This window comes from Aulostomus chinensis, chromosome 6, assembly GCF_037954235.1.
Source record: "Aulostomus chinensis isolate RoL2024-O1b breed Wild chromosome 6, RoL_Achi_v1.0, whole genome shotgun sequence".
NCBI lineage: Eukaryota > Metazoa > Chordata > Actinopteri > Syngnathiformes > Aulostomidae > Aulostomus > Aulostomus chinensis.
Window position 1 is genome coordinate 2202574 of NC_141325.1, and position 23032 is coordinate 2225605.

At 48.7% G+C, this 23032-nt stretch overlaps 2 protein-coding genes across 4 annotated transcripts in view; one reads left to right on the forward strand and one right to left on the reverse strand.

Annotated features, from left to right (window-relative positions):
- The window catches only part of bmp2k (BMP2 inducible kinase), a 42937-nt gene extending 27220 nt beyond the window's left edge, over nucleotides 1-15717 (forward strand). Inside the window, exons 7-16 of one of the 2 annotated variants that reach the window (XM_086205782.1) lie at nucleotides 1154-1286; nucleotides 1894-1997; nucleotides 2080-2159; nucleotides 2773-2918; nucleotides 3196-3413; nucleotides 3522-3689; nucleotides 5115-5290; nucleotides 5402-5562; nucleotides 5836-5955; nucleotides 12142-15717. In XM_086205782.1, coding sequence (XP_086061908.1) covers nucleotides 1154-1286; nucleotides 1894-1997; nucleotides 2080-2159; nucleotides 2773-2918; nucleotides 3196-3413; nucleotides 3522-3689; nucleotides 5115-5290; nucleotides 5402-5562; nucleotides 5836-5955; nucleotides 12142-13541 — 2706 coding nt within the window. In that variant the 3' untranslated portion in view covers nucleotides 13542-15717. The remainder of the gene's footprint in view (nucleotides 1-1153; nucleotides 1287-1893; nucleotides 1998-2079; nucleotides 2160-2772; nucleotides 2919-3195; nucleotides 3414-3521; nucleotides 3690-5114; nucleotides 5291-5401; nucleotides 5563-5835; nucleotides 5956-12141) is intronic. The other variant, XM_086205783.1, reaches the window with a different exon arrangement.
- On the reverse strand, nucleotides 15703-22700 carry paqr3a (progestin and adipoQ receptor family member IIIa). 2 transcript variants are annotated; one of them, XM_086205784.1, is made up of 8 exons: nucleotides 22549-22700; nucleotides 21625-21856; nucleotides 21028-21190; nucleotides 20546-20701; nucleotides 18483-18680; nucleotides 18309-18399; nucleotides 17615-17774; nucleotides 15703-17384 (listed from the first exon to the last, which is right to left on the reverse strand). In XM_086205784.1, exons 1-7 carry the CDS (start codon nucleotides 22607-22609, stop codon nucleotides 17632-17634), a joined length of 1044 nt encoding a protein of 347 aa, XP_086061910.1. In that variant the 5' UTR covers nucleotides 22610-22700; the 3' UTR covers nucleotides 15703-17384; nucleotides 17615-17631. The 2 variants fall into 2 exon arrangements, with proteins under 2 accessions (XP_086061910.1, XP_086061911.1); XM_086205785.1 differs by having other exon boundaries at nucleotides 15703-17410.
- Nucleotides 22701-23032: the final 332 nt, after the last annotated feature.

The window sequence follows — 23032 nt, forward strand, 5'->3', positions numbered from 1 at the left end:
TTCTTCTTTTTATACATTTGGCACATGAACCTTCCAGGCGTGAGAAGTACGAGCAGGCACGTGGAGTATTTTGAAGCGTGCCACTGTTCTGCAGGTTCTTAAAACATGGTTGCTGTCACTAGAACAAACACTACACTATCAAGTTTGAGGCCAGAAAATCAGGACATGTGATGGTTGTACTACTGTAGTACTACTACAGAACTGGAGTGGGCACGCCAGCCGCCACGCAGGAGTTTAGCAGTAATTTGAATTTGTTGTTACACTGTATTGTGTTTCTGCTGGTGACATTTAGAACTGTGAAGGATATTTTCTCTCCCTGAAAGTGTAATTTGCCTTTCACTTAGTCACAATTTGGTGTCTTGCGCTGAGGATGAAGTTTGTCTTTGCGAGGAGATCATTCGGTCGTATTCCTCTCGTTGGAGGGAGAAGACGACTCGTGGTTGTACACCAACTTCCTGTCAACTACCTCCTGCATTCTCACTTCCTGTTCTATGTTTAGCCAGATGTTTTAAACCCTGCTGCTACGCACACCGCCTCACACTGGTGTTCCCCGCCTGTTCTGATGATGTTGTTGTTGTTTTTCTTAATATCTGGTTGCTTCTACAGGGCTTAAACACTTGTCTGGTAACGAGTTTTATACTCAGACACACTTTAGTCGCTTACTTTTACCTTTTTACCAGAACTTTGTAAAGAAATACAACAGAATCTGCTCGAGCGTACAGCAGGACAGAAGCACTCAAGTTTACGCCTCAGTGATTTGCTTAAAACAGCCCCGTCCTGCGACACCAAGGCTGATAGATCCTCCATGTGCATATTTATGTGATGTCAGCAATTTTGGCTTTTTAAAAATCATGTTTTACAAACAAAAGCAGTTTAAGTCTCATGAGCTGGAGCAGTGAAGGTGGTGTGAATATCTTTATTGTCATCTGCAGATTCTGATCTTGTCTTTCTGTACATGTTTCACTCTTCTGTGTCTTTCATCAAATAAAAACACAGGGGTTTAAAAGAAACGGTCTTGTAGAAAATGTTTTGTTTTCAATGACTGGGTTTTAGGAACATAAACAGACATTTTGATATTGTGGTGTCTCTTATCAGCTGGAGTCCTAGACTTGATTCAGGTGTGTAACCACACTCTTATCTTCTGTTTCCTCAGGCACTTGGATGCTTGTTGTACAAGCTGTGTTTCTTCTCACTTCCATTTGGGGAGAGTCAAGTTGCCATATGTGACGGAACCTTTATTGTTCCAGATAACTCAAAATTCTCCTTCAAGTTGCACTGCTTAATCAGTAAGTTCCTGCTTTTATGTGGATTTCAACTTTGTTCAACCTTGATTTCTGTTTTAGGCAACAGTGTGGGTCGGTGTTGACGCGATGAAAAGCTACTTTTTTGCTGTTAATAAACCACGGCTGTGGAAAATGTGGTGGTGCTTATCAAGTTCTTTATGGATTTGTAGACAGTGATTTGATCCCATCGTGGAACTGTTGGCTCAACCATGTCAAAGTAAATAATGCAAACTAACGAGGTTGAACAGAGGATCAATGATTTCTATTTTCAAGATCTTATTATTCAGATTTCAGGTTTTCAGTCTCTGGTGTGTTGACTGGCGCTGGGCTGGAGCTTTCGTTGGCCTCAGGTGTAAGGTGGCTCTGATGAGCCCCCGCCAGCAGGCCGGTCTGTAACGGTCATGCTTTGACTCAGCCGAGCCTGTTTGGACCGGTCCTGCACTGACAGTTGTTGTCTCTTTGTTTTACTTCCCTGAAAACATCTTGTGATGGTACTTCCCTCCAGAAATAATTTGACCAACAGCTCCACCAAGTGGCCAAAGAGTGATGCACATCCAGTGAGTTCCACTGCGGATCAGGCCAGGTTTAATTCCTAGTCTGCCTCTTCCAGGATATATGCTCGAACCAGACCAGGAGAAGAGACCGGACATCTATCAAGTCTCCTACTTTGCCTTCAAGTTAGCTGGGAAAGAATGTCCAGTGCCAAATCTCTTTGTGAGTCAGCAGAATGAAGCCGTCGAAGTGTGTTGGTTCTGTGGTTTCTAACGAAGCTCTGGTGTTGTCCTGCTCCCTCCAGAGCTCTCCCATCCCCACGACGTTACCAGAGCCGCTAACGGCCAGCGAGGTGGCTGCGAAGAAAAGTATGACGAAAGCCAGGTACCACAATTACTACTACTAACAGTACTGAGTGTGTGACCGTTAACGTGGTTCAGTCCTGGATTTGGAACGAATTCAGTCACATTTACAACTAGAAGTGACATCATTCAGCCGCTGGGTTACATTTGCATCCCTGATAGAAATAATTCCAAGATTTCCACTCAGCCGTTCACAAGTAACTCGAGGTAACGCACGTCAACAAAGCTCTGTTGAAAGGTAAAGTTAACAGATGCTAACATGAGCTTCAGGATAATATGAGGTACCAACGAACGCAGGAGTTTCACGATTCATTCTCCAACCGCATGGCAACGCTTGACCTGCGTCGCCATCCCATCAATCTGTCCCTAATGCCATGAAGTGGAAATGCTGGATTAAATCCACCTGCTGTTGAAAGATCAGCGTGGATCTCCTGTTCGTTCTGCTCAGACCTGAGGGGGTTTATTGGTTTTCTGCCTCCACTTGTGCCAGTTTTGTTTAAACTTGTTTGAAACATTGGCTTTCTTTCTTTGCTTCAGTTGACCGATAATAACAGTGGTAGAATTCCTGCAGACTTGTAGACTGGCGTTGAGTTTGTGGGTGCGGTGACTCACACCAACCCTTTCCTTCTCCCCAGGATAACGGACTCTGTGGGCCCGACAGAAACTTCCATCGCTCCCCGTCAGAGGCCGAAAGCAGCCAACAGCAACGTCCTGCCGCTCGCCACCGTCACTCCTGTCAAGATGAGCGTGCCTTCTGCGCCCGTCAGTAACGGCCAAAAAGGTCTGTCCAGGGAGGGCCATCGTGCCTGTCAGACGGTTGTGTTTTGTTCCTGTAGCTTGAGTTTAGGTTCTGGTGCCCAGGGTTCTCACATGCTGCGTTCGAATGTCTGTACGTTCGTGCGTCTGAGAATCGGCAGCATTTTCCAGATTCCAATGATCTAAAAACATCCACTTAGTTGCAGAGAAGCTGTTTGTGTTGTTTTGAATCTGACTGTGAACCTGATTGGTTGCGCCGGAGCTTGTTCTGATGGAGCCGGTGACTCCTGGTGTCCTCACAGCTCCCACCCCCGGCTCAGGGCAGCCATCCGTGCAACCCCAGCCCAGCAATCAGCAGCACAGAGTCCTGCAGCAGCTGCAGCCCGGGGACCTGCGTCTGCAGCAGTTGCAACAACAACAACAACAGCATCACCACCACCACCACCACCACCACCACCAACAACAACAACAAGCTCTGCAGCAACAACATGCAAATGCACAGCAACTCCAATACCTCCAGGTACCGACAAACGCAGGAACCTTGATCTCAAGGTCCTGACTCTGCCGCTGCTCTCTGGAACCCCCCCCCCCCCCCCCCATGTCTGAATCGCTCTCCCGCCCTTCTCAGTACCAACAGGCTGTGCAGCAGTCCCTCCAGCTTCAGCAGCAGCAGCAGCAGCAGCAGCAGCAGGCTCTGCTCCAGCAGCAGCAGCAGCAGCAGCAGCAGCAGCAGCAGATGATGATGCAGCCCATGTACCAGCAGCAGGTTGCTGCCCAGGCCCAGTACGCTGCCATGGTGAGTTCGGTTGGAGGGCTGGACCTGGTGCCAAAGCTGCCGGGCTCCACATTTAGTTGAGAGTTTATTGAAATGCTAATATTTTGTTGCAGAGATGTGCCAGGTTTGGATGAACGGCGCGGTTTTTAAAAGCTACAAGAAGGAGGATTCAGTCCAAATGATCACAATTATGTTCATCAAAAACAAAAACAGAAGTCGTAAAAGCTGCAAAGACTTGAAATGAAAACCCCTGAAAGTGAATTTGCTTTGTTCAACTTCAAGCACATTAAAGCATCTGAGGGTACAAATTAACTTCACATCCTACCAGAATTACAAGCAGGAGATTTCATCCAATTCTGCTGCAAATAGTTTGAGCAAATGACAGTAAAACACATGGAGACCCAGCAGGAAGTAACAGGGAGCCGAATGTTTCATTTAATGTCAGAATGGCCTAAAATTGCTCTCTCTGTTCTGAGCACTGGCAGCCAGTCCTCTGCAGTCCACTCATGAACGGCTGTGCCAAGCAACGTTGCAAGCAGACGCTCAAACTTCCTACTGACTCGGTCCAAATATTCAGAAAACTAGTATTTACGCAGATACTGCATCAAACACACAAACAGGTCCTCCAAATATGGGCGGCACAATTTTTAGCTGGTTTACCGCCGAATGAGTACCATCTGCTTTATTTCAGATGCAATCTGGTCCGAGTGAAGCCACAAGGGGATGGAACAGAGGGTGAAACCAAGCAGTTTCCTCTGAGTTGCATCCTGACATATGAAGCATTTCACAGGCAGGGGAAGAGGGCACCTCTCAGACTCACGTCTCTGATTCCCAGGAAAGCAGAGAGATGTTCAGGAATCGGTGTTTGGTTTGTGAACTTAGACGCTGAGGAAGAAGCTTTTCTGGGTGCTGTACATTTCTGACTTGGTTTGACGACGTCACCCCAGTTTTATTTGAACCACAATTAGAAACCAGAAGGGCAGCGTCCCCCCCACCTTTTAGGAAACAGTCTTGCTGTTCGTCGTCAGAGTCAGACAGGAAGAGGGAGGCTCTCCTCCGTGCTGCGTCATGGAGACGAGACACACGCTAGTTAGCTTAGCACAATGAATGGTAGTGGATGGGAACTGTTAGCAGTCCTCTATCAAACGCTTCTCTACAACATGACCTTTATAATCCCACACCTCTGCGTTCAGTGTCTCAGTGGTGAACCCACCAAGTCGACGTGCAGCTGTAGAACAGGTGAATGTTTGGCTCCTGTGTTCAGTTTGACGTTCTCTGTGCTGTTTGACTGTAACCCCCCCCCCCACTGTACCTCCAGCTTTCCAAATCCAGAACTGCTTTCTAACAACATTTCATCATCTCTTTGGTCATCATTGTGTGCCATGAAATCAAAGTTCCGTCCCTCATTCCCTCCCCCCTCTTCTCCCTCTCGCCCCCCCCCAACAGCTGCAGCAGTACCAACAGGCTTTTGTTCAGCAGCAGCAGCAGCAGCACCTTCCCTACCTGTCCTCCCCTCTCGAGTTCCAGATCCCTCAAGGTTCCTATAGCGTGACCACGCCTACTGCTGGAACTGGTCCGATGGGGGTCCCCTCACCTGTGGACCCCTCATACTCCAACCCCAGGTAACCTCCAGCCCTGCAGCTCCGCCCTCTAGACTGTGGCTGTGATTGTAACTTAGAGCTGGAGGGCTTCTCCTCACTGAAGCGTGTTGTTGTTGTTGAATCTGTCCACAGTAGAAACCCTCTCGATGGGGTAACCCCGCCCTCTCAGAGCAGCAACAGCACAGTCAGTAACCCCCCCGACATGTCGGGCTGGAACCCCTTCGGGGAGGACAACTTTTCTAAGTTGACGGAGGAGGAACTGATCGACCGGGAGTTCGACATGCTGAGAGCAAGCAAGTGACCTCCTCCATCTTTGTGTTTGCATTGGTTAGTTTGCAGTTTTGATACCAAAGAATTCCAAGGTGACGTCAGGGAAACGGCGTTACGCTCGCTTGAGGTTGTTTTTCCTCTTTTCATGACATTTCCCGGGTTTGCTGGAAATTTTCCTGAAAATTAAATGGGAAGACAACCAGCATCAGACGGTGATGAAAACAGCTGGAGCTTGAACAACTCTGGGTTTGAGACTTGGTGGGTTTGATGTGGTTAATCGACTTTCTCCTCCACAGAAAAGCCAGTGGAGAGGACGACCAGCGTGGAGGCCGACCGGCTGCCGTCTGCGGCCTCCACCGCCAAGCCCCTCCCCCCAGAGGACCTGTTCGGCTCAGTCCCGTTTGTGGCCAGCGCAGGCAAGTCTTAGAGGAGTCTCTGGTGTGACGACCCAGTACTGTGGAGCCTCCCCCTGCCCTCCCCTCCCCGTCCAGCTCCTCTCCTGTTCCCAGGAGCTCCACCGCGCGGCGTTGAAAAGCAGAGCTCAGTCAGATTTTTGTTTTGGTTCCCAAAGTCAGTGAGCAGTTTAGTTGTTGCTTCTGTTGCCAGTTTGACGCCAGCGAGACGCTGAGTCCAGGTTCTGGCTCTCCTGTGACTCAATCAGGTGGAAAAAGTAGGTCCAGTCTGGTTCTGAACCCTGAGCCCGGCGGTGGCGGTGGCGATTTCAGCTGCTGCACCCTAACGAACCTTATGCAAGTCAAACCCAGGGAGGTGTCTCCTGCCCCCCCCCCCCCGAGAATGTAACCTCCATAAGAGGAGCAAAACCTTCCAACTCACTGTGTCCACAAAGAACACAGCTGCATAGAACCGCCGTAGTTCCATCGGCACTCAAAGCAATATGACCACGAGGAACCTGGAGCAATGGCGCGTCAGTGGACAGATGAGACGTGCTGGCGAGGGCGGAGTCCAGGGCTTCAGCTGCCGCCTTCCTCCCTGGCAACTACGCAAAGGTTCTGTGTTGGAACTCGATGTGTTAACCCACCTTAGTGATCTGGGGTCGTGTGCAAGTTCTGTGATAGTCGTACTGGAAGGTCGCGCCCCCCCCCCCCCCCCCCCCCACACACACACAGTTACACGAGTGACAGCATGTTTGAAGAGCTGGCAGTGTTGTTTTTTTCAGCTAGCAAGATAGCTAATAGGAATGTTACATGAATTTAGGTCACTGGGGAGACGGATCCAGTTCCTGTCAGCGCCTGGTTTTTCCCAGGTCGGCGTTCAGCCGCTCAAACTCTCTGCTTGGATCCAGAAGAGGATTTTCTGGTGCAGGAAGCCGCAGAGTTCGAGTGTCTGTTTGTTGTTATGGCGGTTCCGTCTTTCTTGCCGCTAGTTCACCCTCTGGTGCATCAAGAATCATACCAGTTAGGCCTTTGGTTCCACCAGTCTCACCAGTAAGGACTGTGTTGGAACTCAAAGGACAAAAGTGCCAGTAGTGGCAAACGCAAGCGTGACTAGTAAGAGTTCTGGTTCAACTAGAACAACAGAACCAGGATTTAGTTCAGAGCCTGACATCAAGAACACCGACTGGTGCTGGAGCAGCCTCTACTAGCACTGAACGTTCCACACAGAACCTTTAACAGAGAGGCCGTCTAAATAAATTTGAGTCAGTGAGTTGAACCCCGGTGTCGCAGCAGGAGAACGTTGAAGTGGTCGGGACTCATAAGTCACTCCGGTTCAGCGGTGACGGCCGGTGCCTGGCGCTGCGCTCGCCAGCCGGCTGATGAACTCCAGTCAGGAGGGAACAGACCACACTTGAAATTCCAAAGTTGCGGCTCTTTGCCTTTTTGTTTACATTGAGACCATGGACTCTCGTCGGCCATTGACACTGCAATGCAAAGCTTCCGGATTTTTTTTTTTTTTTTCTTGATTGTTGAGACCAAGTCTCACATGTTCTTGTGGACTGTGCACTTTACCGTGGAGGCCGACGTCAACATCCACTCTCATAGAACGCGAGAATTAGTTTGCATTTGTCTTAATTAAGCAGTCCCGCTGCATGCAGTTTAGCTCCAGGCAGAAGTTAGCCTCCATAGAACAATGTGAATATCTAAGTGCAGTATTTCTACGTGTACGACATCGGTGGCAGCAATAAGCTTCTGTGCCTCTGTTCACTTCCTGCAGCTCCTTCAATGTGAATGGGTTAACCTTTTGCTAGTTCATGTAAGACCGCTGTTTGTGACTCATAGAATCTATTCAAGGACGACCAGTTTCTACAGTGAGTTCATGTCTCGTGTCCTCGGCGCAGGAGAAGAAGAACCTGCCGCTCTGGAACCCTCGCAGTCCCTCGTTACTTAACGAGTTTGATATTTGAGTTGAAGTTGGATCGGGTCAGATGGGTTTGTCGAGTGAAACCCAGGCTGGTGGAATCAAACCGTCCCCACCAGTGACCGACGAGCCGTTCAGCCGGCTGAGTTTGAGGTGTTGTCGTTCAGGTTGCAGGTTTGACCTCCTGCGGTTGTTATGGACGCTGTGGGTTGTAGGATCCATCCGCTGAACCTCCTGAACTTCATCAGTGTTTAAAGCCTCTGAGAACTTCTGGCTGCAGCCTGACAGACGAACACATCTGGAGAGATGATGCGTTCGACCGATAATTAATGTTCCACAAGTCTGACTACTAAAGATTTGTGGCCACGAGAGGTGGGCAGCACAGATTTAGAGCTAATCTTGTTCAGTGTTTTTTACTTTTTTTTTAAGTGTAGGAAATAAATGATGTGAAATTAGAACCCTACAGATGAAGCATCAGCTGGACTCGTCACAGCGATGCTTCATCTTGACAGTTGATTTCACCTTTCAAGTACTCTCAGGTAGGTGTCTTCCACTCTCAAAGATGCTTCTGCCTCCTGCCTCACTTCGTCGTGACTCCAGGATGCAGGAAGTGCCAGCCACGGGCATTTAGCTGCACGCTAACGGAGACCGATGGCTATCGACGGCGAAACTGTCCGAGAACATCCGTGGGGGTTTTTCTGCATCCTGGAGTCACAGAAGTAGCGAGTAGTCTTGAGGTCAAGAGTCAAGTTTCTGAGTATTTGAAAGGTAAAAGAGACATTCGGTGGCTAATGAACTACCAATTTTTATAATTACAGCGCCGTTGCTGATGCGGTTAATTAATGTCTGCGAACTACAGCCATGTTTTTGTCAGATGAAGCTGTAAACATTATTTTTCGCCATCTTTTATTATTCATACCTTTTTAGTTTTAAAGCTGCATAAATTGGCTGATGAAATCCTGGAGGCTTGTGGACTCCAGAGTCTGTAATCTGACATAATCTAGAAGGATTGACATGACCCCCATGTCCATCCTTCTCCTCATTCGTCACTGAACACAACCTTGGTGTTGAGTTCCCGCCGACGCCTCGAGTGCTTGATGAGACGGTGCTGGTTGATCCCCCGTCTGATCCATACAATCCTAGCGGGGCTGTATGCTGTCAATCCTCACTGTGCTGCGCAAGTGAGAGCGTGAGCCATTCGCCATCCATGCAGACGCCAGTCACACCCCTAGTAACGCCCGTAGCTGCAGGTAAGTTGAGAGAGAACCGTTCCTCTGCTTCCGCTCCATGTCTCCGCTCATCAACTGCCTGCTTCTGTCAGGAGTTTGTCAGTCGCTCAGTTTCAGTTGTTTGATTTTTTTAACCTCTTCTGATTTGCTTGTGTCATAGACAAGACAGCCACACTCAGAAACATCTTGTTCATGTGTATTGGTGGATGGATCTTTAGTTCCGACAGGCCAAACATCAAAGCCAAAAAGGGACCATCACAGCCATTAACTGCACTGTAGTTCCTCCTCCATAAAAAGTGCAGGGAGCTGGAGCCCTGATCCGCGGACCCGAGGGACGAGCGAGCACTCAGACGTGACTGAATACAGTTGAAATTGTTTACATTTGCTACTTCTGTGCTGGTTCTTGTGTGGCGGGCGTCTCCCGTCCTCTCAAACGCGACTCTATCAGCTTTACCGTCTGCCGGTGTTAGAATCCCCCAACGACAACGCTGGGAACTTTTCTTATTTGAAGTCATCTCATTAGAAGTGTTGGGAAAATGTCGTCATGGACACGTTAAGCTCCTGGTACGTCTCCCTAGATCCTCCCTTGTCTTCTACATGCCTTGTTTTTGCAACAGACTATGTAATAGGTCCTGTATCATACTGTGAGTGTGAATGTACTTCTTTATAGAATGTTACTGATAAATAAAAAACATTAAAAATCCAAACAACACTTTGATTCCTTTTTTATGGCTCTGGAAGCTTTGGCGTCTCCACCACGAGCAAGATGTTCCTGATGTTGGCTGTCTTTGATTGTAGCGTCCAGACGCTAGGATTGCAGTTCACCTAACAATAGTATTGCAAGAGTACTGCAGGATATTTCTCTCTGAGATCGGACTTGTCTGATAGCTGCTATTTACTGATGTTGACATCAGTTTTGTACATCCTGGAGCAGCAAAAAGATTGTGACTTCAAACAAAAAACTTCATTTTAGAAAAAACATTTTGGGGAGAAGCTAACGAATCATTTTTCCTCCCGTCGTTTGGAAGCAGTGATCGAGGAACCGATCAGACGTATCTGTTAAAGTGATCAGTAACTTCATGTCAACTCCAGTTGCTTTCCATTCAAACTTCAACCAGCATTAAAAGAACACAAATATCCAGTATTTTATTTTAGTTTTTGACAAAAATACTTCCATACCTGGAACATTATTGTACTTTTCAAACTGAAAACTTTGTTCTGCAGTTGCATGATCGCAGCGCCGGGCAGCCACGGTGACGCGGTGCTGCTCACCAGGGTTCACGAGATGATCGATGGTATTCAGTCAGCAGCTTCAGACTCGGAGCCTGCAGAGGTCAGGAGGTCACCGGTTCCTCTCCTGACTCCAACGTAGAGACGCACTGCCGCGCCAGTGACCCAGGGGACGTGACACTGGGCTCTTAAACTTCGGGACTCTTAACGTGGGAGAAGCCGGTAGGACCGAACAGGCTGCGAGTCACAGAAGCTCAAATCAACACAGCGGAAAAAAAATCTCCTTAAAATTTAAAAAAATATTCCATCGTAAATTTAACGAGTCAGCGGCTGATTTCCTGCCAACACCTTGTAGACCTGCACCTCTGCATCTTATTTCTGTATGTTATGGAGATTATTACATCAGAAGAACTGGATTATCCGGATTAGACCGAGAGCTTTAGTGTATTGATCGGCCTGGTCTGAAGGGGTGGCGCTCCAGGGAGACGCTGTTAAGAACCTCCACGACATCCGTGTGACTCCTCACTCGACTCGTCGTCCTGTGAGGGTTCCTGCGCTCCCGGCCGCGTTCTTTCATCACTCAGGAGAACCATCGCAGCACTTGTGTCTTTGAGAGAACCGGCACAGCGTGGAATCCTCAGCTTCCCCAGAGGAACGCCGTCAGAACCAATCGGCGCCCCTGAGACGTCTCCCCTGGTGGTGGGAGACGGAGGTGGGCCTGAGAACACGTTCTAATCCCAGACCAGTTCAGTGTAGAGAACCTTGTGTTTCTCATGAGTCACATCACTTTGATTGCTGCCTTGTTCCATTTGTGAGTGTTTGGCGAAGGCGTCGCCGCATCCTGCCAGTTTGGACGTGTAGAGACGAGGACAGGTTTCCATTTTCGTGGTCCCAGCAGGAGGTCCTTCTCTGCTTTCTAATGTGGAACATCCATGAAGAAGAACAATGAATTGGCTCATTGTGCGTGGCACAACTTCCCATCATGATAATTGGATACTATCCACTTGCTAATTAGGCTAATTTCTACTTTGCCATTATGCAAATCTCTTGGAAGCGAGTTATTAAAGACACGCTGCAATTTATAGGACACAGAACAGGTGGTAGAACAAGTTCTCCCTCAAATTAAAAGCGAGTGACTGACAGCCTCAATCTTGTCTGCAGAGATTTGACAGGAAAAGTAATTTAGGGGATCTGGAGAAGCGTCCGTCTCCCGTCTTTGTCCTGCCGCCTGCTGCTCTTGTCCCAGGGTCAAAGCACAGGCGACCCGGCAGCTTCGGACCATATTGGATTGTCTGATCCCTTTCGCTGCTCCTTCTGCTTCAATCTTGGACAAACTGTTGGGATTTGTTGAGAAATTGTCATGAGAATATAAACCCAGTAATCCCGATTTCAGTAATGCCACATAATACTGCAGATGACAAGGAAAACTTGTACTTAAAGGAACTTGACAATTTTGGGGGGAAATACACACAATTGTCCATCGTGCCCAGAGCCAGCTGAGACCCATGGTAGTTCGCTTAGCCCAGTGACTGGTAGTGGAAGGTAAGTACTAGCATACCTCAGCCAAACATTATCGAATGTACTTTGCGGGACACACCGACATCCTGAACCTGAGCTAGCTGATGCTAACACTTCCCATCCACTACCATTCATTGTGCTAAGCTAACTGGCGTGGGTGTCAGTGCCCTCATCTTATCTGCCTCTGGAGACGATGAAGGTTGTGTGGTCCTTTACGATGTCAAAGTACTTCTGTCACCCTTCTGTTAATAAAGTTGAAACCCGGTGAGAGGACATTTTTCACTCTTGTGTTTCTGTTTTTGCCAGCAGGAAACAACATGGAGACGACGGAGCAGAAGGAGGAAGAGCTTCCTGCTTCCATCTCAACCACTACCGAGGAACCGCAGCTGCCCGCCGCCAAGGAGCCAAAGGCAGGCAGGAAGAGCAACAGCAGACCAGGAGAAGACTCAGACAGCGACTTCGAGTCCGACCCTCCTTCACCAAAAAGCAGTGAGGATGAGGAGCTGGAAGAGGATGAAGGGCTGAACAGTGAGCACGGCGACGACACCGAACCTGAGAATTTAGGGCAGAGACCTCTGCTGATGGACTCGGAGGAAGAGGGCGAGGAGGATGAAGACAAGCACAGCTCTGACTCGGACTGCGACCCCAGCAAGGTGAAGAGCCGCTCCAAGAGAGGAGCAGCCAGGAGGCGAAGTCCTCAGGGGCAGGCGGGCGTGATCACGCCGCCACAGTCGCCCAGCAGAGCCCGAGCTGGATCAGCCGTGGATGTTTTTGGTGCCGTTCCCTTCCTCGGCGGGGACTCTCCGACCGGACCCCCTGAGACCACCGACATCTTTGCCAAAGCGCCTTTCAGGCAGGTCAGCCAAGAGCAGCAAGCCGGAGACGAGTTTGATGTTTTTACCAAAGCGCCATTCAGCCGCAACCTGTCGAAGTCCAGCAAGAGCGGCAGCGATATTCCCATGGGCCAAACGCCACCTGTCTCCCCTGAGAGCATCGACATTTTCGGCTTCTCCCCCTTCCAGCCGGGCCACGCCGGTCCACCTCCAACCACATCACGAAGTGCAGAAGACATCTTCCTGCCGTCCTATGAGGAGCCACCGAGTCCTCAGCAGCAGCGTCTGAAGCAGCGCAGCCTCCAGAAGCTCTCGTCACGCCAGAGAAAAAACAAACAAGAGGCCTCAAGTGGCGGCAGTAACGGCAAACGCCACCACGGTACGCCAACGGGAGGCCGTAAGCCCAGCAAGCCTACTTTCCGCACACCCGAGCGAGTCCGCAGACACAAGAAGGTCGGCCGCAGAGACTCGCAGAGCAGCAACGAGTTCCTCAGCACATCAGACTCTAAAGAGAACATCAGCGTTGATGTAACGATGGCCGAGGGCAAGGAAAAAGCGGCGTCTCTGGCAGGAGACGACTCGCTTCTAGACCCGTTTGGAGCCAAACCCTTCCACCCTCAGGACGGCAGCCGCCACAGCCACTACCAAGGCCTCGTTGACAGCAAGAGCGACATGGGCTCAGCCAGCGGAAAGTCCTGGGCGGCTTCTCTTCACAGTACTCTCGGGGAAAGCAAAACCATGGATGACTTTGGGGCGGTGCCCTTCACGGAACTGGTCATCCACAGTGGACCTCAGCAGCAGCAGCAGCCGCCGCCGCCTTCGCAGCCACTGGAGCTCGACCCGTTCGGGGCAGCACCTTTCCCCTCGAAGCAGTGACTCCCACGTCTTCCCTCTCTAACGGTTGCGGTTTAGTAGCCCTGGGCGTTTTTTGGGGTTTGGGAACATCTTCAATCACAGAAGCTAACGAGTCCTAATCCTTGTTTCTGACCAACACCTCAGTTTGAGTAGGAACGCTGTGGCGTGCGTGACGTGTCCACATCTCTGAGCTGTACCCGTTTGCTGAGAAGCCTTTTATGCTGCATCCTAACGCTTGTAAAGAACTGGGAGGAAACCCACTCCGACGTCGTACTGTGATTTCTAAGCTCTTCATGTGACTCGCTGCAACACGCATCGGGTTGGGGCCTTCGGGTCCCCCGAGATGTCTCTTAGCACCGCAAAGCCTTACTTGAGCTCGGCTCCGCCTTGCTGCACAAGTACCTCGGAAACCTCGACACAAATCACCATTGTGGTGTCTGTGGAATCGTTTGGGAGTTTTCTTTAACCACTTAGCTTTCTTGGACTATGCATAACTTCATGGTAGTCTCTCTCTCTCTCTCTCTCTCTCTCTCTCTCTCTCCAGCGTCACGAGACTGTGACTTGTGTCGCGTTACTAGAAGGGATTTCTTGTACTTCCTGTATTGGGTTTGGTTAAAAATTTAGGCTCTTAACTTTTTTTTGTTTTGTTTTGTTTTGTTCCTTGCAGCCTGTTTGTATTTCAAAACAGTTCAGATTTATGAAGTTTCAACAAATTCAGTTAGAAATGAAATTCGAAGCCACACCAGAACGCTCGTCCAGGGTTGGTCACTTGGGAACTCTGAGCCAAGGTAAACGTAACAATAATTCAGAAGCATTTCTGCTGAATGATGAACAGGAACAGCGCCATCAGGTAAAGCACATGTTGATGGTGTTGCGTTCTTTCTCATCATTAACAAATAACTTAAGAACTCCAACCCCAACAATATCTCGGTCGAAACACTTCACCCAAAGTTTTGAGCGATTATATATGCCTGAATTACAATATACTCCTTAAACATGTTTTATTTTGGAGATAATCTGGTATTTCTATCTCAAAATCACTTATTTTAAATTCATAATCCTGTTGTATCAAAACTAGCGAGTGCTATGTTGTCGCTTGCATAACAGAGTTTTGTGAACTTCTCAGATTCAAAAATGGTTTTAAAGACCAACTTTGTTTTGGGAAAACCTCATGTTCCTTCGTCCCCAGAGACAAGATAGAGACCCGTCTTACCTTAGCCCAATGGCTGGTGGTGGGTAGGAAGTGTTAGCATCAGCTAGCTCAGGTCCAGGCTAGTTAGCTTAGCCCAATGGCTGGTGGTGGGTAGGAAGTGTTAGCATCAGCTAGCTCAGGTCCAGGCTAGTTAGCTTAGCCCAATGGCTGGTAGTGGGTGGGAAGTGTTAGCATCAGCTAGCTCCGGTCCAGGATGCTGGTGTGTCCAGCAGGAATCCTCCTCCTCATCAGGAGCAGCAGTCGCTCTTCTAGTCCTCAACAAACATTTGGTTCTGTTGACCCAAGTTCTAGTGGAGCTTTGGAGGTGCTGCGTCAAATCACTGCGCCCAGTCAGGAAAGTAGTTCCGGATGTCTGATTTTGAACTTTCAATCATTTCAAAAACAAAGGCTGCACACAACCCTCGATGTAGGAATGCAGACAAAGACACTCTGGAGAAAAGTTTATTTGGTTACTTTGACAGGTTTGCTAATTAGCGTGGTCTCTCATCGGGCTCTGTGGAAGACGGATCATTGTGCGTATTTACCAGTTGGCGCGTTCCTCTTGTTCCTTCCGTGACCATTGGTTGTGCTAAGCTAACTAGCGTGGCTCACCAGTGGAGGGTCTCTGGCTCTGTGGACAACGGCCCGATCCCAAACTGCTGGCGTAGTCCAACTTTGCCTCCCAGGTCGCTTCATTTCTTTTACAAGCAGGGTAATAATCAATATTTGGTCCTGTTGGTTTTGGATCTTTTCATGGGATTTGCTGACTGTAACGCTGACCGTCACCAGACCTCTTTACCTGCTGTCTCGAGGGACACTGAAGGAGGACGGTGCCGTTCAGCTCCAGGCCTCCATCACTGTGTTTCACCTTCACCTGCAGCCTCTGAGTCGCCAGTGGAAACCATTGATTCACCACCTACTGTATTTATCATGTTACTTTACTGCTGTCGGATGCAATAAAAACATTCATCTAAATGGAGACGAGGCACATTAACAATTTCAACATGTTAATTTATTTACAGTCAAGTTTCAGAGTTCGATTGTTCAGGTATGAAAAGTCAAGACAGAATTTCTGCTGCTACGAACGCATCCTCAGGCAAATCCACTCACTCGCGCGTCGCGGACAGACGTCAATAAGTTAATACAAAAAGAGCGATTCCCAACACCAGGAGACGCAACAGTAAACCAACGACTTTCAACCAGAAGGACACAGCGTCTGTGCTCCAGCCACACCGCCGGTGGGCGGAGTCCAACTGAGCTGCTGAAGCAACATGTACTCACAGGACAACTGAAATATGAGCGCTCTGTTACATTTAGGAATTGAGACATAAATACAAAACAACAACGACCTTAAACATTGCACATCACCCTGAATGAGCTTGAGACAGAAGTTCCACAGTCACGTGACCTCACGAGGCGCCGCTGATCAGACGGTGGGGACTGAACCTGCAGGAGCTGCTCGTGTGAGGCTCATGGTACAAAAACTACATTTATGATATCACACAGTTATCAGTGGCAATGAGCCTTGAAGTAATCCAGACTATTTGCTGTTTGGGGTTTGACAAACGAAACTCATCTTTGTGTTTGACTACAGCAGCGTTTAGGAGCGCAGATAAGCAAATACACACGAGCGGCCGAGCCTCCGCTCCTCCAGCGCCTTTATCTTGCCGGACTGAAGAAACGCTGCACCTCCTCCAGGGGGGTTAGCGCTGGAGCTGCCGACACCCCGGCCCACGACAAACAGTCTTAATATATAAATATATATTCTATTAAAAACATCAGTCAATATACTTTGGAGATTTGATCCCACTGAAATATCAGAATCAACCCTAAAAAGCCACCAGGCTTCGGAAAAATAACTTCTTCCCAGGTTTTAGTACTGAGCCTCCTGGAGTCTGGTAACTTTTAGTACACAAGTAGTACTTGTATGTTTTAACTGTCAGCATTAATTTAAAATACTGAGCTGGGACACAGTTGAAAAGGTCTAACAGTCTCACTGGTGCCCCCTGGTGGCTGGTCACAGGGAACGCTACACAGCTGGAGTCTTTGGTGTCTCCTCTTAAAACTGAATTTATCAGGAAGATCTTTGACGCGAAGGCAGCGACGCTCCACTACTGCATCGCCTCTGTCTGTGTATTTTTACTTTTACTAAACACGATCTCTCATGATGATCTCACAACCTGCCGCCATCCTCAGACCGTTCTTCCTCACATTCTACTTGCTCGTCCCATCTGTCGTTCTGGAGACGTTCTTCGAGCGGTTCTCGTCGAGGCCAACGATTCAACCAATCTAAACAGGATCAGTGAATGTACACCAGATATTCTCGACCCTCAGGTTGAGAACCTCTGGCTGCGTGATATTTCATTACCAGGCACTTGCAGGGCGGGGTCTCGCCTAAGGAGACGAATCTGCTTCATCACGGTGACGAAGACCTACTAACTATTTTACGCTGGAGCTTTTCTAGTTTTACTGTTTCCACGGCGACAGCCTTGTCAAATGTGTGTGATGTCCTGCGGTCAAAAGGTCTCACGCACTCGACCGTCACTCTCATCTCGAGGGTTAGATTCCCATCTACGGTCACATGAGGCTGCTGAAGACACTCGCAGGTGAGGACGCGTCTGTCCTGGTGGCTTAAGATGACCTGGCGTCCTCGCGGGTCTCACGTCATCCACCTGTGTGACATCAGACGTTTGTCACCCTGAACAGGAACAACAGCCAGTTTAAACGAGAAGAGAACCAGGCCTCACTCAGGAAACCCTGGAGGACCTTTTAACCCTCATTTTAGTTTTGCAGGCAGGACATATAACATTTTCTAAACTCGTGCCGTCAGCCGAGGCAGCACTTCCTGTTGAGGTGCCTGACCAACATGCTGCTGCAGCTCCACTGGAGAACTTGTCCTCACCGTGTTGGAGCGGCGTTCTACGCGTGCTGGGGGACGTCGGGGCAGGGGTGACTGTGTCGGTACGCCATGATGAAGAAGGAGGACTGGTGCCACCAGTAGAACATCAGCACCAGCAGCATGTGCCACACCTGGTGGCTGGAGCCCAGGTAGTTCAGCTGACCTGCGGTGACGTCACAGCCCAGTCAGCACCAAACACAAAAGAACGGACTGAAGGCTCCATCCACAGGTTCTCATGACCAGTGAGACTCTGAGCTTTCACAGCAACGAGAAGTGCACTTTCTGGTTGCTATGATACAGAACATCAGAGGAAGTAAAAATGCCGGTACTTTGTCTCGTCACTGTGTGGCGAGGAAACATCATGACTGCTGTACTGGAGGAAGACAGAATTTGTCCCGCCCCCTCCTCAACTGTGATTGGACGACTGGGTAAAGTGACAGTAAGAGTTCTGTGCTCTACCAAAAGCTGACATTTACAACTCTGACTGACAGGAAGTGATGCTGAGTGTCTCCACACACGACTGACGTTTGACGTAAAGCATGACAACACGGCAGTTAGAAACACGAGTGGACAAAAACCCTCAGGATGCATTTCAGAGTGATTAAAGAGCAACGGAAACACGAATGCTAACTTGAGCTGAGTTTTTTTTAAATGGTCTAAAAACTAAAGTGAGGACCAAACAGAGGCGCCGTCTCACCTGGGAAGTAGCGTTCAGGGACTTTGGACACGTAGAAGACGAGCGCCAACGCAGCGATGAAGTACATGACCAGGACACGAGGAACGAACGCCTGCAAGGAACAAAGACTGACTTCATCAGACACGAGAAAAGCCGTGACCATCGTCTTCATCAAACATCCTGGAATGGGCTGACCTGGACCAGGTCTGAGGAGAAGCCCCCTGTGATGCAGACCCAGTGGACGGTGGGGATGAGGCTGTAGCCGCCCACCGAGCAGAAGATGAGCGAGCGCAGCTGCTTCCATTGCTTACTGAGGTAATGAGGGTGGATCTGAGCGAAGAAGACAGCCAGGATCATGGCCAGAACCGTCACCAGGTACACCTGACGCCAGTACTGCAGGGACAGAGGTCAGAGGTCAGCACAAACACACCCAGCTCATGTGCTCAGTGTCTTTAGGGGTTAATTCCAGTCTGGAGCCTTCTGTTCCAGCCACACTCGACTCAACTTCTTTGTTTTATATTAATTTTAAAACTGGTGTCAACAGTCACTCAAGCAAGCATCTGAGAACAACACCTGGACCAGCAGAGGCACGAACAGGAACCCAGATTGTTGCGAACTGTTGCAAACTTTTTGTGATCCAACAAACTTCTGAGTTGGATTTCTTCAGTTTTCTCTCTTGCACTCTTCTCATGTTGTGGGTTTATTTGTGTAGCAAACTTCCCTGAGTTCTGGACATCTGCTAACACACCCACTGTTTTCAAATGTTACTTGTAAGTGGAGTGAGAGCTGCGATCTGTACTTGGTGTCTGAACAGAGCCGAGCCTGGACAGCCTGGTCTCGGTGCCTTCTGTCCGTTTGTGTGGATGCAGGCCTCCGTCCAGTCACACGTCCTCCTATGACGAGTCCTGCTGAATTTCACAGTGAATAAATTTGCACCAGGAACGAGGCCCTGCTCGGCTCCAGCCAAATTTTTTAAGCTCTCTCCTCCCGCTTTCACAACACACACCATGTTCTCTCCCTCAAATCTGCATTTCTTTAACGAACTGCTGAGACGAGAGTTTGACTGGCTAAATATAAAAATCTGTGTTTCTTCAGGGACTTGGCTGGCCGCAGGAGTGGAGCACCCAGAAGCGGAGCCCCAGTCTTGGCAATGATGGGGGGGGGGGGGGGGGGGGGGGGGGGCTTCACTGAGACGGCTCCCAGACTCGCGAGTGTCATATGGTGGGGAACAGGAGTGACGGACCACGCCGTGAACGCAGCCATCTGGTTTGAGCTGGAGCAGATTTCAGCTGCGTTCTGGGGGCAAAATAACCCGGCGCTTCCAATATGCGGGGGAAAGCGAACATGAGAAGCACAGCCAAACACTTTAGAAATAAAAAAAAATATATATATATAAATATATATATGACAAGAGAAGCAAGTATGAAAGAAAAAGATGGTGGTGGGCGGCTGGAATAAGGAACTGGCTTGTGTCATCGGAGGCTGGTTTCCAAACGGCGAGAGCGGCGAAGGTGTCGTGTTGCTTATTCACCAGGAACAATGAGTCAATCAGCCGAGCCAGACCGTGGGCTCCACTTCAGCTTTATTCAATTAGGGATTCTCAGACCCAGGATGTTGCACTCCGCCGTCTCTGGGGACCATCCTGGGGAAATGTTAACGTCAGATTCCTCCGAGACGTCTCAGCGTCCTGAGGAACGACGAAGCGAGAGGACCTGTGAGGCTGAAAGATCCCAGACAACAGAGGCTGCAGTTCTTGAGACAGACACTTCATGGCGCTGAACCGTAAGACGGAGGCTTCGTCTCGTCCTCACACAGGAGCACAAGCAAACATCTCAGGCGAGAAAGAACCCACATGTATGTGTCCACCTGTACGAGTACGCGTGTGCGTGTACGCGTGTGCGTGTCAGGACTGTAGTGAGGTGCTGGACCTGCTCTATGAGTCAAGTGTCATTATAGAACTTTTGTTGTGATTTGGCGCCGTGCAAATCAAACTAACTTGATTTGATTTGACTGCAGCTTGGAAAACATTCAATAAAAACAATTTCAAGAACAACAAAACTCTAATCTCCCCCCAGGACATTATGGCGCCTCCCAGACGCCTCATCAATGCTGACTGATTATGTCACAATGCGTAAAGACGCTTGTGGGTCGATTTGACCGGCCCGATGACGGATGCGATGATGACATTTCTGTCAGTAAAAAAACAAAACCAGCATCAAATCTGATACCTGAGATCAACACACAGAGGAGGGACCTACATTGTTGCAGTAGAAGGTGTAGAAGACTCCGGGGACGTAGCAGCCCAGGATGCCGATGGAAATACCGGCGTAGTCCAGCGCCATCCAGCGGCGACTGGTCTTCTCTGAGCGGTGGCAGCAGAACAGGTGGTAACCCACAGAACACAGCATACACAGCTGAGGACACAGCGGAGAGCTTGGTGATGATTATTGATGCTTAAACTTGCTGAGATGTTCAGATGAAAGAAGAAAAACTGATTTATGTTTCATGATCTTTCTTCATAATTTTAAGTGTAAAAGCAGCAAAGATCAAGTTCATCCTGCCTCCACACAATCAACAGGGGCTCATTATCATAATCTAACAACAGTTAATCTGAGCCCGCTGGGGACCAGATGTCATCTACAAATGAGGTTGACAACCCAGCTACTCGTCTAAGGTACTACGATGTACTGTGAAGTACTGCAGAGGTATTTCAAGTTCTCACTGTCTTGGCTGAGCCCACCTGAAAGCAGAAGAGGCCGATGGAGTAGATGACGTAGTCTTCTCTGGAGGCACCGATGGCCGGCAGCATCAGTGCCATGTGGTACACGCCGAGACAGAAGAAGAGCAGGAAGCCCAGCAGGTGACTCCATATATTCACCGTCTCATTGGACAGAATAAAGAGGCTGCACAGACAATCGCTCGATCAGTCAATCAATCACATGACACAAGTCTGACCTCCCACCATCACTTTTTACACCAAAACTCACAATCACAGCACACTTAAAGGAAGACGCCAACTTGAAACATATGCTAACACATCCCATCCACTACCATTCATTGTGCTAAGCTAACTAGCATTGGTATCAGCTCCTTAATGCAGCAGAGAGAAGAGAGGGGTCTCCACCCTCTGGCGGCGATGGACAATCACCGTATTCTCCGTCAAAGCTGGCATGTTTCTTTGAAAACGTCTCGAGTGGCAACGTCACACTGCGCTCATGAGCTGTTACAACTGCTGGTATTACATCCACCCACGGTTTCTGCATCCATGCACTTAATCTGTAGAGATTATTGCAACCCTAATGTGCTGGAAATCTACTGATCCCTGATCTGTTCTCACCTTTTAATACACAGTCTGGAGGGGAGGTAGGCTCTGTACCCATCCGTGATGTAGGGGTTCTCCCTCAGAAACCCCGGGATCTGTTCGTAGGTGTAGAGTCTGATGCCGCGGGGAACCAGGACAGGCCAGTACTGGTAGCCTCCCAGTTCGATGTAGTGTGCAGTCTGAGAGTTCTTCTGCAGTTTCTGAGGCATGGCTGAACCAGAGGTGTCAGCCTTAGTGTGAGCTGAGGCTGCCAACACAAAAGCCAGACCCGGATTGGGTCCATAAGAACATGACAACTGTTTAGCATGAAGCAAACCTCACTGCTGAACGTTGGATAAGATAATTCTGTCAGTGGCTGTGGCAGGTGGAAATCTCCTCCGCTGCCCAGAGGAACGTGATTGTAAGAGGCTTATTTTCGTAATATGGACCTCCACAGCTGCCGTCTATCTCCTACTGGATCTCTTAAAACAAAACTCGGTTCAATAACGCGTCAATTTTCGGCCTTCCATGCTAACAAATGATCACCTCTCCTGAAAATGTCGTAATACATTTGTTAAACACCGGGTCGCCAACTTTACCTCTCAGTTTGTAACATACGTGCGAATCCCCGGTTCCCCCTACAAAAACACTGACATGAACTCTGTCACGTTAGTAGCCAGTAGTGAGCGGTCGCCTCCTAAAACTGTTGCTCTATAAACACTTCACGAGGTTCCTTCACTAAATATTTCATGCCGAACGAATCTATAGACACAAATTAGAAACTGAATCACTTTATTGGTGTTTTCTCGGGTAGGTAAAATTACCTGTAACCAAGTCAACCATCAAATAGGGCGTTTTCGAACGAGGTTTAGCATCTGCCGTCTACTGCTCGTGACGGGCTACAATAAGCTAGCTAATTAGCCACTTAGTTTCCAGTCGTGAAATTGAAGAAAAACTCACCTTTTAATTTCGTGTAAGTCCAGTTAGTGCCATTGTGGAGTTTATAGTACTTGCTATGCATTTATTACCATGTAGTAGCGGTAAGTCAAAACACTACTGTGTTGCTCAAGTTTCAGGTGGCTAACATGTTCCAAATCACCTGCAACGTCATCACAAGGACCCCTCTACAGTGTCCAGATTCTGCCAGACTAAAAATGACAAGCACAAAAAAAAATCAATCAAGCAGCTTACTCACGATTTTTGCATGCATTAACTTAGTTTTGCCTCTTTGCCAAATTTATTCAACACTCACATTTCCTTCCAGATGATCATTTTCACTTTGAAATAATTAACTAATTTTCAATCTATTTTTCGATAATTCATTTTCTCTGTTATTCCGATTAAAAGCTTGAAAAATTGAGAAAATATGAAGGATTCCAATCCCAGCAGGCATTTGGTTGGCCACCAACTCATCCAGACGCTGTGATGCCAAGTGAGTGAAATG

Bases quoted from the DNA above. Each gene is read 5' to 3' on its own strand.
- paqr3a (XM_086205784.1), bottom strand. From the start codon at position 22,609: ATGCATAGCAAGTACTATAAACTCCACAATGGCACTAACTGGACTTAC. The intron at 21,857-22,548 runs GTGAGTTTTTCT...TTGTGTTGGCAG, and splicing joins GACTTACACGAAATTAAAAG to CCTCAGCTCACACTAAGGCT. The intron at 17,775-18,308 runs GTGAGACGGCGC...ACGTCACCGCAG, and splicing joins CCCTGAACGCTACTTCCCAG to GTCAGCTGAACTACCTGGGC.